At 43.2% G+C, this 18055-nt stretch overlaps 1 protein-coding gene across 1 annotated transcript in view; it reads right to left on the reverse strand.

The window, feature by feature from the left end:
* FAM135B (family with sequence similarity 135 member B) overlaps positions 1 to 18053 on the reverse strand; it is a 29725-nt gene extending 11672 nt beyond the window's left edge. Inside the window, exons 1-4 of the mRNA XM_082433828.1 lie at positions 6810 to 18053; positions 4745 to 4911; positions 1194 to 1285; positions 72 to 169 (exon numbers count right to left, since the gene is read on the reverse strand). Of these exons, the coding sequence (XP_082289954.1) occupies positions 72 to 169; positions 1194 to 1285; positions 4745 to 4911; positions 6810 to 8677 (2225 nt within the window). The 5' untranslated portion in view covers positions 8678 to 18053. The remainder of the gene's footprint in view (positions 1 to 71; positions 170 to 1193; positions 1286 to 4744; positions 4912 to 6809) is intronic.
* Between the last annotated feature and the right edge of the window lie 2 nt (positions 18054 to 18055).

Consider the following 18055-nt stretch of genomic DNA (forward strand, 5'->3'; position numbering starts at 1 on the left):
ACTTGTACACAGCAAACATGTAAAAATGGCACCCCTCCCCCCAGCATTAACTACCTGTGGTTTCCTTTTACCTAATTCGCGATATGGAGAGGTTGTACAGCTGGATGTGCTGAATGATTTCATCCAGTAACCGATCGGTCATGGTATCAAAATCTGCAAACGTGTCCATCTGGAAGGAGAGAGAGGGAACGGGTATTGGGGAGGGCGTGGTGCCAGGCCAGGCCCCGTGCACAAGCCCATCTTCCTCTGCTAAACACCACCGTGCATCCTGGGGGCATGCCCACGCCTGACATTAGGGTACAAATCAGTATTCGACATCAAGAAAAGGAGTCCCCGATTGGGGCTCTCCAGGTCAGACTGTGGGTTCCCTCTTTGTGAGGCGACAATGGTGCCAACACTTCACAGAACAGTTGGGAAAAGTAAATGAAGAAACACGCCAACTGCTCAGCGCATCGTAGATGCTCAAAGCGATCCTCTTTCCTCATCACACTTATACCTCTTCACCCTGCGGAGTACACGCCTTATATAGAGCAGGTGTCAAAGAAAAGGCAACAGGACGGACCACTGAGAGAGGAGGAATGAGACTGCACCTTCCAGTGTTTGCCTGTTGATTATTCTCTGTACGATTCCCATTGTCAGTGGTCATGGGACCCTCTAGTTATAAGCAGTGCTATGCCTCCAAAGAATACTTAGCCTCATCCATCTCAAATCCCATGGAATGGGGCTCAATGACAACATTCCACCCAGCCCCACCTCTTGGCCATGGAATCTCTCAGTTCTCATCTACCTTGACATCCCATTAAGGCTCCAGACCTGAAATGGCAAAGGCCCCATATTTTACCTCTGACTATGAAAAGGTCATAATCCAGCTCCACTGGCTACATAGATGCCAGTGACAAACTCCTTCCCCAGGACAGACCCACGGATGCCTGATCATTTATGCTCTGAGCTGTCACTCAACCTATGACCGTGAGGTCAAAAGGCCCAGTCACCTGACTCACATGTCCCCATTTCTTACTATTTCCTCCTCCCAAAAGAAAATGAGCTCTCCAGACCTTCCAAGTGCCTGGCCAGTGTCCCTTGGTAAAGTCCCCTCCCATCTGTGTGGCCATAAACCATCACGGTGACTTTAGGAGGCTCATCTAAGACACGAATCAGGGATTCTTTCGGTTCTGACGCTTTTGTTGTCATACCTGATTCTTTTCAGACATTAGGAAGTCCAGTTTTCCTCCGGGGAGCCCCAGTTCTATGAAAGTCTTTACCAGACGGAGGTCCGCACTGTTCCCTAAAAACGACAGATAGCCCCACCGCGGATCCACAATTAATCATACAACAGCTGACACACAAGGGATTTATTTCTTACTCCTTTCCGGTCCCCCTCCCATTTCCCGTTTTTTCAATAAGTTGATAATAAAAACAACTAAACGTGTCCAATCCACTGGTCCCCGCGCTGCCCCCTCCTCCCGTCCACACAGGGTCAGGGCCTTTCTGGTAGTCCTCCCTCAGTGGGATTATTCCCTGATCTATAAATATGTGGCTTGTGAACACTCTGTACACAGGAACGGTTGAAGGCACGCCGCCTCTCCCTTCTTTGACAGCCAATTCTGTTTACTCAGGACATTCTGCAAGTGGTGTCACTTAATGATGACACACTGATGTGGCACAACGTGATATCTACAAGTCCCCTCTCAAATCGCTTCCTTAATACAAGGACTAGTTCTGCCATTTACAGGTTGTCAGCAAGCAAGTCCCTCAAACAGGGGCATAGTTATGTACAACAGAGTAAGAATCTCCCTTGGGAACCAGAGTCAGCAAGGGCAAGCTCCATGGGTACCAGCTGCCAGAGTGACCATCAGGGCAGAGGAAGAAGAGCTTAAGGACTTGAGGCTCTGCTGCCAAGAGCAAAGACACAAAGAACACACAGAATGCATCCCTGAAGTGAAAATCATGTGGAAAACAGTTCTGATATAACAGAATAAGCTTCATGTTCAAGTATGGTTAGGGGTAAATTTCATGCAGGCCATGGGGTTCAGCGGCAGCTTAATGAATGTTTTAATCTATTCCTCAAAGGGATCCCTACAGAGTTGAAAGTCCGAAGCTGCTTATGTGGCTATATAGGTGACCTACTTTACCATGTAACCATCCTTTCAAAGCAGCTGGGAAACTCTAAGTGATATAGTTGACTACCAATTTTACACCCGTCTTTATGAAACCACCAAGTGATTCAAAGGAGGATGAAAATGCCACACAGAATATGGGAGAACTAAAGATATTTGACTTTGTCTTCCCCTTAATTTTCAAGGATGACCCAACAGAAGGGTGACCCAGGACGATGGCCTGTCAGAGCACATGCTCACACATGCAGGGCTACAGTTGTAAGATACTCCTATTCTTTTAGAAAATGTTTCTATTTTGTACTAAGTTAAATTTTGTTCATTCCTTTCATTTCTGACAGTAAAAGTTTGCTCTTTGGTCCTGTTCTTGTTTAAAGCTACCTAATGGCATTCTAGGTTGTGGCCTTAATATGTATGTATCAAGTGTTTCTGTTTAGCTTAAGGAGTCTAAGGAAGGGATGACAATGGGCCCCTCTCCTTCAGCTGTTGAGCAACAGAGAACTTTCTGCAACTTAAAGCTTTTTCAAAAAATATGATTTGATAATGTGTTCCACTGAGGACACTTACAAGAATATAAATCTTGGGCTTTGGGCACGATGTGAAGAATTGGGCAAATACCCATAACCATTACCAATTTCTTCAGTTCTCTGTTCATATCAATACAGCCTTGGAAGTGGCATGTAACCAATGGGTCCTGTAAAACTCTGCAAAGTTTAAACATATGGACGTTGAACTAGAGAAATCACCTTCAAAAGACACGTGTGCTTTGTGATTGGTTGTCTTTTTGATGATTTTATGCCCAAGTGACAATGCTGTGATTGGCGGCTCCGTTTTCGGACACAGCACAAATACTGGAGAAGCTAGCCTATCTTTATGGCATCCCTCTTCTCCCACTTGCAGGATGGAGTCTGTGGCCGGACCAGATTTCTTATTTTCGCAAAGAGATTGAGAGGCTTATCTCATTTTAATGTAACATCAGGTAAGTAAGAGATGCACACTGGTCATAGATCCTGTGTTAAAAATACACAGGATGAGCAAGAACGTTATTCTTTGCCTTTCTGGAAGTCCTTCTGATTGGAAGCCCCAGTTAAAAATAAGCATGTTTTCAACAGCTTAATACTTTTGCAAAGAGAAAGTGAGTGTCAAGCTCAAAAAAGTCTTCCGACAATGGCACACGTCAAACTTCAGCAAACTTATTTTGTTTATATTAATTATTTTTAGTATTACTCTTTGTGTGTAGCACGTGAGTCTAGTATTTAATTTGTGGTGTGATTTGAAGTTTATTTTTTTTAATAAATACACTCAAAAAGTATGCCCATTTCAGTACAAATTTTGAAATTATAGTACAAGGTACATGGGTAGAGTAAATAAGGGGAAGGGAATGTGTGAACAGCTGAAATTTGCAAAGCACTGAAGTCAGTGCAGAGAAAGGAAAGCTCACCGGAAAGAAAACCCAGTGTTGAGAAAGACACAGTGGTGTGAAATGGTCCCTGTCCATGGAGATGGGAGTGAACTGGTGCAGTTGGAAGAGGGGAGAGCAGAAAAAGCAGGAAATGAGAATGAAGAGGGCCAGACATAAAGAATATTTTATGCTGGGAATTTTCTAAGCTTTCTAAAATAGCAGTTCATTTTATTTTATTTTCTGAGAGCTACAAAGAGCTTCCATTCCAATGATGGAATGACCAGACTTAGTAAGATTTTAAGAAAATGACTCAGGGATGTGGATGGAGGTTCGGGTTGGGGGAGAGATGAGAGCTTGTTGGTAAAAGGCAAAATGAAACCATGGGCTCTGGAGCCTGACAGATGGGTTTTAATCCTGACTCAACCACATTAGCTGTGGGACCTTATACAAGTTACTTAGCTGCCCTCTTACTCAGTTTCCCCACTTATAGATGGGGGTGATAATAGCAGCTACTCTGCAGGGCTATGGTCAGGATCAACCACGTTAATAAATGTTAAGCATCTAGAATGGTCCCTGGCCCCTGGTGAGTGATGTGTACATTCTGGCCATCATCTTAGTTTTCGTCATCACCATCATCATCATCATCATCATATCATCATCTGGAATGGATGATCTACCACTGGATTCTTTGACACTTCACTAAATAGACCTGTTGACTTAGCATCCTGGCAGGCGACACATATAGCCAGGAGTTGATGCAGACAATTAAATGCATTAGCCCCAAGAGTGAGGAAGATTAAGGATATTAACAAGAGTGTGTCATGGAAGTGAAGCCCATCACCATTCCCTATTTGATCATCATAAGAAGAATGTGACCACCGGTTTTGCTACTCATCACCACTGAAGCCGTAGAGGAGCCCTTTCACTCCTCTGACCCTTAGTCATACATTAGAATCTGTATAAAGTGGATGTGATTTCTTCATTCCATTCATTCCTTCATTGCATTAATTCATTCGTGTATTTCGTTAACTCAACATATTTTTTTGCCAGAGAGATCTTTTCTTTGAGAGCAAAGCCATGCCATTTTCCTAGATCCAGGATACTTACTAATGTTCCACAGTCACTAATTGAATATTTGTTGAACAAGTCCCTAAACTAGATTAATTCATAAATATGATAATTCGTCTATAGCGCAAAACTTTGAGGAGGAAACCTTTTTAGAACTCACCATCCAGGCCATGGACACAGACTACCAGGTGAATCCCATCTTCCAAATTTTCTTCCTCTTCCTCTGGTGGGAAATACGGTATGTCAGAAGCTAGTACAGATAAGTCACTGTACAGAAATCCATCAATCTTCAGCTCTTTTTTAAATTTTTCTTTGGCCTGATAAAAACTGGAGAATACACTAATTAATCACGAGCCGAGCTGTGTATTCCATGTTGAACAGGAGATGCATTGAGCTGGGATGCAGGAGTGACGGACAACTACGAGGAAATATCTGCCAAGCGACCAAGGCTGAATGTGGGACCTCATGGGAGACGCTAGTGAAAGAAGGTTTGTTCTGAACAACGAGGCAGAAAAGTGACCCAGTAAAACCAAGGGCTGTATTGATTTGGGTTCTGCAGATGTGGTTCCTGCATTGCATAGAACCTCTAAGGTTCCCTCCAGCTCCAAGGATCCACACAAACTTTAAGCGATCCTCCGAGAGTGAGAGTTTATTAACCTGCTTCCATCTACTTCTCCAGCATCATCAGCTAGCCTCCAAGAAGAACACGTTTCTCATAAAGTCCCTGCATGAATTATGCCTCTTGTCTTTACTTCCATGCCTTTGTGCATTTGGGTCTATCTGTCTGAAATTCCTTTCCCACCTGGTTATCCTGTTCTTTATCTGGTTACCTGACAAGGTGGTTAAGACCATGGACTCAGGAATCAGACTTCCAAAGTCAGAATCTCGGCTTTGACACTTACTAGCTGTGCACCAACTGCTTTAACCTCTCTGCATTCAGTTTCCTCATTTGTAAAAGGGGAATAACACCTGTATCGAATTCATAAAGTTGTCTTTGCCTTGCTGTATTAAGTGATATAATCTATTCAAAATGCTTAGAACAGTACTTGAAACAGATTAAATGTGAAAAAGAAGATGTGATCGATTACCAGCCATACCATCATCACCATCATAATCATCAACATGATGTCTCATGTTTTCTCCTTAGCTTAGGTATCATCTCTAAAAAGCTTCTCCTGGCCACCATCTCTGTTCACACTCACTGCCCCACAGCCAAATTAGGTCCTTCTCTTTCTGGTTCAGCTGTGCACACATGAACCATCCCATTTACTCAGTTGCCCTCATTTGCTTCTGTCATCTCCCTGTCTCCTTGTTAGACTGAGAGCATAATTACAACCAGGACAACACTGGCCAGGCACTGGATAGTGCCTGCTATGCACTGGTTAAACTGGTGACAAAGTACTTAATGGTCTTTATAAAACATGGGATCCAAAGTTTACCTGCCTGTGTAATTTCTTTTGGGGATAACATTAATGTGTAACTCTTCAGCATTTTTTGAACAGATGAATGAGATGGGATGTTTTGATTAAATGATTCCATACTATACTTAATCAAATACATAGTTTATAGATGAGGGAGTAATATGAATACAAACCCAAGACAAGGATAAAGGGATGGATTCTGGCATTTCAAAAGGAACAATAAACTTAAGAACCACACAAACGGGGCTTAGGAAGAAAATCTGAATTAGTCCTATTCCCAAAAGGCTCTTAAAGAAGTGTGCAAAGACAGAGGTACAATGACACTCATAAGATAGTTGTTCATCATAAGAAAAACTGAAAAAAAAAATTCATGGTTTATCTCTAAAGGATTTTGTTAACAAAATCATGGTACATTTATACAATGGAATATTACACTAAAATGGTAATGCAAAAATAGATTTATAAACATATAAAGATGCTTCCAATATATTAAGTTGGAAAAAACTTAGAGTTTGTAAAGAATTATCTTACTTTTGCAAATTAATAGTATATACGTAGAGATGCACATAGGAAGTATAGATGAACTTAACACAAGGGCTATATTTGAGAGATGGGCTTATTGATGATATTTTTTACTTCTTTACACTATTCTACATTCCTGACTTGTATGATAAGAATATAACACTTTATTTAAACCAGAAAATAACTGATTTCACAATTTTGAAATAGTATGCCTGAAATTGAGAAATATGTGGAAAAATCTAAAAGATGGTGCTTGTGTAGGTAAGCCACCAGCAAACCTACCTGAACATCCTTTCACTGACTTCCTCCTCCAACTTGCTGGAATGGTTCGGAACACCTCCAAAGGAACCCAAAGGTTGATGAGTGATGGGAAATGGGGTCTGTTTGGAAGAGAATCCAGCCCTGGCAGGGGTCTCCTTGGGCACAGACGAGAAAGGGAGACAGGTGGCAGTGCAAGACACGGATAAGTTGACGACCTCGACAGCTTTCAGGCTGTCCAGAGAGAAGGTCTCTGCAGAGGTCACGTGGGACAGCATGATGGAGGGGCCTGCCCTTGGCTCTTGGTTTTCTGTAGCTTGGGACTGAATGGCGTGAGTCACAGTGGAGCACACAGTGCCTGCTTCACGTCCATCCTCTGGGAAGGTGTTAGGTCCTCCACTAAGCGCTGTATCATCAATGATGCCAGGTGAGCTGCTTCGCTCATCTGTTGAATCCCGGTTGATGGTTTGGGCAGCTGAGGTACAACTCACTTCAGGCACCTCATGGTGGGTGAAATGCTCAACGTCCAAGATGCTGCTGTTAGAAAGAGTTCTTTTCCCCGCATTAGAGTCTTCAGGCATGCGCTCTGGGGTCTCCATGAGTTCTGTAGGAAAAGCTCTGTACCTAGGGGTTTCAAGGGCTGGGATGCGTGGTATTTTTAAAGTCAGACCTTTGGTTTCAACCCCTGGAGGGTTATCGGTCCTGCCATCAAGACAACAGGGTCCTTGAGGATCAAGCTGATTCTCTTTACCTTTGGGGATATCTATGTAACCAGGGCCCTGCTGGCTGTCAGCATCTGCAACTACCTCCACAAGGGAATGGTGAACCCCAGCATTGCTAAGGTGAAGGCGGCGTCCGGAGGGATCCGTGCTCCTGATGGGCGCAGCTGAAGTCTCAGAAAGACCTCCGCCCTGCGGCAGGGAGTCCGCATCTTCAGCACACTCCTCGGGGCTACTGATCTGGGGCGCAGAGACAGACTTGGTCAGTTTGGTCAGGGCCAGTTCCCGCTCCTCCTCCTCAAAAGGCAAAGAGCTAATGGAGGTGAGAGAGGCCTGGATCCCGCTTGGCAAACTCGTATTGCTCTCTGTGTGTCCACCCTCTAAGGAGTTCCTGTGTAGGGCGTGTCTTCGAACCAGCTGGTGCAAGACGTCCCGGTCACTCGGCAACTCCAGGGCTCTACTTCGAGCCTCGGACCAGGCGACGGAGCTTGGCTCACTCTCGATGCCCGAATCAGAGATGATGGAAGAGGATCTCTTGATGACCCCAGAGAGTACGGACACTTCCTCCTGCTCCTCTGTGTGAGGGTCCTTTGGGGAAGCCTTGACATCCAAGGGGTCCCTCGAAGAAGAGTTTAGTGGATCACAGGGCTCCGAGGGGACGAGCTTCTGACTCAGCAGCACCATCTTGCTCCCCTGGTCTGCTCCCTTTCCGAGAGTACTTAACTCATGGGGTGTGGTTTCCTCTGAAGAGATGGCATTGCGATGACTTCCGCCTGCTACCCCTTCGCTTAGCTCAGTTCTGTCTAATTCATAGTTATCTCGAGAGCACGCACTCTCGTGCTGGGTACTGGTGACCGCCGTGGGTTCAGCTCTGCAGGCGTTCTTATTGCTAGAATTCACGTCAATGTAGGTCAGTGCTGGGGCCTGGCCATCCTCTGGACCAGGACTCCTCCTGGGCAGGTCTTCATCTGTCGGCGGGTGTGTTCCAACATCAGACCTTTGGTCAGTCTGACATTCATCTTCAGGCAAACCTGTTTTGTTCTGGAATTCACCAATTGTCAGATACACCTGAGATTCCGAGCACACGTCCGTATGACTCGGTGTGGTGACATTCTCATTTGGCCCTGGACACCTAATAACCTCTTCATTCGAGTCCATCTGGGGTGGTTTCATGGTGGGCAAGACAAGGTCTTCCCTCAAAGATGATTTTCTATTTACAATATGGTTCTCCTCTCTGTCGTTTAGATTCAGTACTGCGGGACTTGTTGCTGGAACATCAAAACTAGGGTACACACTCAAATTATGCCCTACAAAAAGAAAAAAAGAAAGAAAAAAATGTGTTATACTTTAAGAATCTACATTCACGGGGCTTCCCTGGTGGCGCAATGGTTGAGAATCCGCCTGCCAATGCAGGGGACACAGGTTCAATCCCCGGTCCAGGAAGATCCCACATGCCGTGGAACAACTAAGCCCGTGTGCCACAACTTCTGAGTCTGCATGCCGCAACTACTGAAGCCTGCACACCTAGAGCCCCTGCTCTGCAACAAGAGAGGCCACTGCAATGAGAATCCTGCACACCGCAATGAAGAGTAGCCCCTGCTCACCGCAACTAGAGAAAGCCCGCACGCAGCAATGAAGACCCAACGCAGCCAAAAAGAAATAAATAAAATAAATCAAGTTATTAAAAAAAAAATCTACATTCACAAATTACCCAAATGCCTGATTGTATAATAAAGAGTTTGTCTGGACTTTGTTCCTGCTTCCTGGGAGATATCCTCTAAATTCTTGGAATTTCCCAAGTGATAGGAATGTCAGTTATTCATGGCGGATCCTGAGCTAATGATAACGAGGTGACTCATGGTGAGTCCTCTGATAGTCTGTGCTGAGAAGGTGACTCGGGACGGGGGCTGGCCATGCCAGAAAGACCAACCACGTGACAAGTTGACTGAGGATTTGAACCAGGTGACATCGGTACAACCTCTGGGGAGGAGAGATGGGCTGGGGATTGAGTTCCATCATGTGGCCCATGATTCAATCAATCATGCCTACATTATGAAACGCAGCATGAACTCTAGACATGGAGGATTGACTAAGCTTCCCCGGTGGGCAATGCACATTTATATACCAGGAATACCAGTCCTGGGGGCATAAACGTTGCATGTTTGGGGCCCTTCCAGACCTTGCCCTATGAGTCTATTCTTTTGGCTGGGCTTTATTTGTATCCTTTCTAATAAAACTGAAATCATAAGTATATCCCTTTCCTGAGTTCTCTGAATTGTTCCAGCAAATTATCAAACCTGAGGGGGTCATGGGAATCCCCGGATTGGTAGCCAGTTGGTCAGAAGTCTGGGAGGCCTGAGAACCCCTGAGCTTGCGGCTGAGTTGTGAAGGAAGGACAATCGTATCAGAGACTGTGCCCTTAACCTGTGAGGTTTGACCTAATACCGGATTATCAGTGTCAGAAACGCATCACACTAATGCAAAAGCTGCCAAAGATTATAATTCTTGATTTACCTTTTACTTAGTAAAAAAACATTTTGAATAATTACCACTTACAAATATTAAAACATTTACCCACCTTGTGTACAGTATTTACAGAGTATAGAGAATGCTTTGGAGCCAGGAGCCCCTGGTTTCCAATCCTGACACTGACACTTGCCAGCTGTGAGACCTCGGACAGTTAGAAAAAAAAATAAGCCTTTTTCCTAGTTGAATACATTTTCTTCTTAGGTGGGCAGGTTCATAGTAACCAGTGGGCCTCACAGCCATAACTCAGAGTAGACTTCTGATATGAAATGGACACATGGGGAAGACAGATTTCTGCTTTCTGATGGGAAACAATGCCAAGCTTGAGCTCCATAACCAGGGCAATTATCGTACACGGCACTCAGACCACAAGAGGCTCCCAGGTCGCTTTGGTCTTTATAGCAGGATGGAGGAGCGCCAAAGTGTGACCTTCTTTTTCTTACTTTTCTTGAGGGTAAACTATTATGTCTCTCATTCTCTCCCCTAGTCTCTTTTCTCTTCTATTTCATTCCCCTCCTCCCTTCCTCCTCCTTCTTTTCTTTATTTTCTTTCTCGCTCTCTCTCTCCCCCTCCCAATATGCATAATTGGGATAAGATAAGTGCCTGTAACACAGCTCTTTTGAGAAAGCTATATGATATATTATTCAATTTCCATATACACCAAACAAAAAAAAGGGGACTGGCCTTTTATTTTCTTTAAACAGTTTAAATCTTCCATGCAGTTTTAATGAAGTTAAATGAATATAATTATTATTAACATTATCATGGAGTAAACCATTGAGACACTTACTTAAAAACTACATGGAGCTTTTAGACATCACCATGTCATCCTTTGAGTGAAATTTATGATTGGGTCAAGGATTAGAACAAAGATTGTGAAGAATGAATCTCTTCCTTACCTGGACATGTTCTTTGCATCTTGAGACACTGAGCAAATTTCCCTTCCTCTGGGGAACTGTCTCACACCCTACAGCAAGTTAGACATTCTCTGTTGCAAATTCCTAGTGTCTCCTCTACACACATGTAGTGTAACACATCTACCACCATACCATGATCCATGTGGGCATGGCTTGTTCCCACTGGAGAGAAGAGTTTGTGTTTTATAAGTATCTATATCTCCAAGGCTAGCATCCTGGCTACTTCGCAGCCAATGAATTGTGTTCATAAAATGAATTGAGAATAGATCAGAAATGCAGCAGAACAAAGACTATTACTCTCATTGACCGTTTGTACTGGTGTGAAAAAACACAATTTCAATATTATTTAGTCCTACAAATGGTAGATTGACATATCCTATGTGCAAAGCCCTATACTGGGCCAAAGTTTAGAGAGAGGGAAAGTGGGGATCAGTTATAATAGTGAACCAGTCTTTGTCTTTATGGCATTTTCAAAATATTGGGAAACAAACATGGTACAGGACAGCTGGCTCTCCTACCAAAACATGTGGGTTGTATGCTGGAAAATATGAATTGAGCTTCTTCATAAAAGGAGACAGTAGGTCAACCTAAGTAGGGAGGATAGTGTGAGCAAAGCCCCAGGAGTCTGGGCGGCATAGTCTGGTCAGGTGTTGGTTGGATCCCACGCGGATGCAGCAAGAGTGAACAGAGGAAGTGGGGGAAGGGCATGAGATTAGACAGGAAGAGAGAGCCCACAATATGGATGAACCTGAGTGCCTCGTAGGAGTAAGGAATCTGGTCCTTATATTACAAGTAACAGGTGGATTGGTGGGTTCTTGAAACAAAAAGGAGAGATTTATCATAGACAGTTAAGACAGGACATAGGAAGCCCAGTGAGGAAGTAGACTGTCAAAACAGCTATTTTAATTTCACTACTACAACTACGGGAAAAATGAGAGTAGCAAAGGATCTGATTCACAGAGGATGGATTTAGACTCAGAGACTAACAGTATTAGTTGACATGCATTCATAACTTCCTTTGTGCCAGTGGACGAAACTATCCATTGCTCCCAGTAGCCTATGGAGTAGAAACCACAACCCCTGTTGACCAATTTCATACAGTTACTAGATGTTGGCAAAAAAAAATTCAAATCCAGGCAATCTGGCCAACTGTTAAGACCTTAGGAAAACAGCCAAATTGCCTTGGGACAGGAGAGCGAGGGGGTGGGTGAGAGAAGGGATTACAGATCATATAGACAGAATTTGCAAGTTCCTGGTACAGGTTAAGTATTCCAGCCACAGTACTACAGTAGACCATGAACAAACATTACAGTTTTAGTATGAAAACGAAATTCTTTTATTTCCCTTTTTCCACTACACTAAAAGAATGGAATACAAACCCAAAAACTTCATTGCAAATTATAAAAATTAAGGCCACCAAGCCCTTGAGGAATAAGAAAATAGTTATTTATTCGCTAATACTTTTGCTCCAGGATTAAAGAATCACTAAAGTAAAGTGTAAAAGAGCAAGAACTCAAAAATAGCTTTGGGAAATAGACTCACAGACGTAGAAAACAAACCTATGGTTACCAAAGGGGAGGAGGAGAGAGGTAAATTAGGAGTTTGGGATTAAAATATACACACTACTATATATAAAATAGATAATCAACAAGGACCTACTGTATAGCACTGGGAACTATACTCAATATCTTGTAACAACCTATAATGGAAGAAAATGTAAAAAAAGACTATATATATTTACATAGATATGTGTATATATAACTGAATCACTTTGCTGTACACCTGAAACTAACACAACATTGTAAATCAACTATATTTCAATAAAATTTTCAAAAAAAAAGAATACCTTTGGGGTTTGAGCATGGATATAGGTGACTCTGTAAAAGTAGTTTTGGGGATGGGGATGGATCAGGTGAGAGGTGTGTGAGGGAAGCCTTGGGGAAGTATCCAGGCCTCTGAGAGCAACTGCCTTGGGGTTCTTCCAGGGAGATGTGACCATAAATGCTGGGGTCCTAGCCTCAGCCAAGTCCCATGTCCCAAGCACATAACAGAAGTTGCAAAGCGGACTTCTCTGGTGGCGCAGTGGTTAAGAATCCGCCTGCCAACGCAGGGGACACGGGTTCGAGCCCTGGTCTGGGAAGATCCCACATGCCGCGGAGCAACTAAGCCCGTGCGCCACAACTACTGAGCCTGTGCTCTAGAGCCCGTGAGCCACAACTACTGAAGCCCGCACGCCTAGAGCCCGTGCTCTACAAGAGAAGCCACCGCAATGAGAAGCCCGCACACAGCAACGAAGAGTAGCCCCTGCTCGCCACAACTAGACAAAGCCTGCGTGCAGCAACAAAGACCCAACACAGCCAAAAATAAATAAAATAAATTCATTAAAAAAAAAAAAAGAAGAAGTTGCAAAGCAATGCCGGTCCTAAAATACTCTGTAGATGTGGACAATGCATGGCTTCCAGGGACCTGCGTGGGCAGATGGCCCTAGAAAAGACCTCCCCTAACAACGTCTTGCTGCTTTGAAACTCTAGGGCAGTGATGTGATGGGCAGTAAAGAGGATTGTCAGGGAGCCCCAGAAAGGCTGAGATTGACTTTCCAGCTAAAGCTGCAGGGGGGATGGGGCTCAGCTGAAATGAGGTTGATTCATAAAAAATAAAGATATGTGATAGTATAGCACATGTGAGCTGGAGGACTGAGATTTATACCCATGAGAGTACCTATTAATATGTATGTAAAAGAGAGACTGGAAGCTGATCTGAAGTCTAATAATGATAGTATTAGGGGGTCTGATAGTGGGTGATTATTTTAAATATCTTCTCTAACTGTTCAAATTTTCTGTGGTTCAATCATATAACTACAATGAAGATCAACATATGTACATATGTACACACACACACAGTCTCAATCCAATGTTCTGAGCTTTTTTTTTTCTTTCAATATATGTATGTATTGTTGTTTGAGATGGTGCCAAATCTTATTTATTTATTTATTTGTTTATTTTTTACTTTTATTGGAGTCTAGTTCATTTACAACATTGTGTTAGTTTCAGGTGTACAGCAAAGTGACTCAGTTATACATATACATATATCCACTGTTTTATTTTTTTGTTTAGATTCTTTTCCTATATAGGCCATTAGGGAGCATTGAGATTGTTTTGCGCAGCTGGTTGGCTGCCATCTCTGGAGCTCACATGCAGTCAAGCCGTCATACACAGCGTAGACACTAGATGTCAGGGTACAACAGAAAACCGGACAACATCCTTTGTTTGCAACGTTGCAGTCCTTGGAAATCACCTAGACTTTTTAAAACATCCTACAAATCTCAGATTGCAGAAACTCTGAAATTTAAGTGGCCCCTCCTTTAATTATGGGTACCCCAGTAGAATGGTTTAAAAAATATTTTGCCAAGAGATGACAAGCAGACACGGGCTTTGGCATTGCAGTGAACTGGCTTTGAATGCTGGCTTTTACAAGCTGTGTCATCTTTGATTAATATTTACCCTCTTTGTGCCTCAGTTTTTCTCTGTTAAATAGGGCTTCTGAGGTTGTTTATAGGGTTAAAGAGATAAAGCTCATAAAACCTCCAGCATAGGGGCTGGCATAGTTTGGTCCTTTAAGGGATTATGGGTCTCTTTCAGCTCTGTCATTTTTAAGAGCTTGTTGCGTTTCCATGAGCAGGGCTGTGCAGGGGACAGGGAACGGACATTCGCTCTACAGTTTGCACTAGGCTCTTTCCAGTTGATGGATCAGTTCATTAACAAACTCTGTGCAGCCCCAGCAAAACAGATTGCAATCTGCACACACGCGCACACACACACACACACACACACAAACGTGTTACATCTTCCCCCTGAAGGGAGCTGTTCATCCATTAATCCATATATTTACGTGCCCACTTTCTCAAATACTTTACCTGGCTCGTTCCATAAAGCAAGCACTGCATAGGAATGTCAACCGAATGCCATTTAGGTTCAACCAGAAATGAATTTATATTTGAATTGTACATTTGAGATAAGAAAAGATCTCCGTCTGACTCTCAGGGGACTCTGGTGAGGGGGAGAATTTGGCTCCCATTTTACAGGTGAAAACATTGAAGCACTAAATACAATTCCGCCCCAGGAGTCCCAAAGGGAGTCTTTACTATAAGTGTCCTTTGCTTCCATTGCTTTGTCCATTCATGGCAACAAAGTCATTTCCAATCACAAGCTTAACCTTAGTTCTTGCTTCTCCTCTAGGAACTGACAAATACTTCATTGATTTGTTCCCATGGCTGCTGGGATGTAAACAGAGCAACTGATGGGAACCCAGTGGTAAGCCCTACTCTTGAGGTTTCCAAAGCAAAAAAGGAGAAGACACACCTGTGGCCGGGCAGTCCACATATCTGTCCTCGAAGATAACGGGCAGAGTGCTCCAGTCACCGTCAATGTCCAGACACTCTGCGGGCAGCGGGGGCATGGCGGTGAGGTACTCTGAATTCCGGACATCCAGAGACAGCTGGCTGTGGGTCTGGATCCTGGGGAACATGGACCCGATGAGCATCCAAGGAAGATTTAAAGGTGTTAAACTTACTGCTCCATCCCTCTTATCCCAAGACAGCATTCAGAAAATGTTCAGTAGACTCTAACAATTGCCATTGGTCTGTCTACCCTCCCTTTTTCTTCCCGGCTACCTACCCAGCCCCCAAAGCCCTAGTCTGCTTTGAATCAGAACTGTTCTGGGTGCTGATCAGGACATGGATTGTGTCATTAGGCAAAACACCAGGGCATTTATCACATACCAATTAGTAGAATGTAATAAATACCATTCTAGTGGAATGTATGCTGAGTTTCTAAATGGCTAGGAATCGTAAATTAGTGTTTTGGAGGAAACACTTAAATATATATATACTTTACTCCTATTTCTCTAACTACCTATAGCACTTAGGGTCTGAATCATATTTTGTGGCATTTGCATTCAGAACCATCTACAATTGCTTTTTTATTGCTTGCTGTGTGGACAACAGGATCCTTGATTAGGGTATAAATTCCCCTAATTCAGGAGCCATATTTTTTGTTTCCTGCATATAGGATTTTCAAATGCCCCTTATTCCTCCTCCATGACCCAGATATCACTCCACGAGTAGGGATGTGATTCCAGAATTTGAAATAAACAGTATTCCTAATTCAAAGGCTGGGCTGGCGGAAAACGTTTACTCCCTTCTCCTCAAGTCCCTGCAAGATGGCAAGAGTTTATTTTTCCCCCATGAAGGGAAAATTATTAACAATCCATCATTTTTCTCCATGCCAGCTCAATCACTCTTGCCCAAGCAAAGACGATGCTCTTATCGGGTTGGTGAGTTTGGGAGAAGAATTGAGCACGCATAGCTACTTTCTGTCTGTCTGTCTTTCTGTCTCTTTGTCCAACTGCAGATGTTTTTAGAGAAGCCTGACTCTGGAAGTCCCCAGCTCACTCTCCAGCCCTTTAGATTATCTGCCCGCAGAGAAGAGTTCCGTAGCTGTGGAACATTGCACAGGCCAGGGCAACTTCTGTAATCCAGCATCCTCAGTAAGAAATATGATGAAGATGGACATATATGCACATATATGCTATTTTATATATGTATATTTAACATAAATATTAAATGTGTATATTTCATTTGCCTCTTATTTCTCAATTGGATTTTAACCTATGAAAGAAAAAGAGAAGCAATTTATTCTCTCCCTCAAAGCCATGAAGGCCGTTGCAAATTCATCATTCTTTGGACCTCTGCCTGAATATTTAAATGGAATTTTGTTGCAATCAGTTCTGCACTTCTCAGCTATCATCAATTTTTGGTCCAGTTTTCAGCTTATTAACAAAGTATACTGATTGAACACCAACGTGCATAGGATGGTGTGCACACGGTAGGGAGTAAACCTAGAGGATTGAAACTTGATTCTGGACCTAAAGAACTTATAGAGTCATGAATAAATTAGGTGGTTAATCAGGTAATTATAATACAACAGGATAGGTGCTGGAGAGTCAGAACTAAGTTATTTTAGGCAGGGAGTTCTCTCCTGCTGGAATGTAGTATACAGACATTGTGAATGTGACCACATGCCTCAAACAATGCTTCTCACGTGTTAACAAATAACTAAAAATTCCAGGGCATGTACACTACGAGCTACCACCTCACACCTGTTAGGATGGCTATTATTGGAACAAACAAGTGTTGGTGAGTATGTGGAGAAGTTGAAATCCTTGCACCCTGTTGAGGGGAAGGCAAAATGGTGCAGCTGCTGTAGAAAACAGTACGGAAGTTCCTCAAAAACTTCAAAATAGAGATACCATATGAGCTGGCAATGCCACTTCTGAGTATTTATCCCAAATAATTGAAATCAGTATATTTAAGAGATATTAGCACTCTTATGCACGTAATAGCACTATTCGTAACAGCCAAGATATGAAAACAAGCTCACTGCCCATGGGCAGGTGAATGGATAGAGAAAATGTGGGACAATGGAATATTATTCAGCCTTAAAAAAGGAGATTCTGCAATACGTGACGACAGGGATGGACTTTGAGGACATTACGCTAAATGAAATAAGCCAGTCACAGAGGGACAAACGCTGCATGATTCCGCTATACATGCGGTATCTAAACTAGTCAGAGTCATAGAATCAAAGAGGGGAGGGGTGGTTGCCAGGGGTTGGGAGAGGGGAAAATGGAGAATTGCTCATCACGGGGCATAAAGTTTCAATGAAGTAAGATGAAGAAGTTCTAGAGATCTGCTGTGTAGAGCATATAGGGCCTTGTTCATTTCATTTTTATTTCAAGGTCAGGTTTATCCTGACTCCCGGAGTACAGCCCAACAGCATACAGATACTTCTATTTACAGGTCAAAAAATCTACATTCTATTTTTCTGCTGTATTCTTTAGGATAATGGTTCAATGCTATATAGAGCAGCCATAGCAGGGGGGCTAGGAGTGTGGGATCTGGACTTTGACAGATCCATGGTTGCATCACTTGCTTGCTGTGTGGTCTAAGTTACTTAACCTCTCTGAGCCCAGGTTTCTCCAGTTTCTTCTGTAAAGTGGGGATAATAACAGTTCCTTGCTCAGGGGCTTAGTGTGAACATTAAATGAGCCA

The sequence above is a fragment of the Balaenoptera physalus genome (genome assembly GCF_965194825.1).
Source record: "Balaenoptera physalus genome assembly, chromosome: 17".
NCBI classification, from domain to species: Eukaryota; Metazoa; Chordata; class Mammalia; order Artiodactyla; family Balaenopteridae; genus Balaenoptera; species Balaenoptera physalus.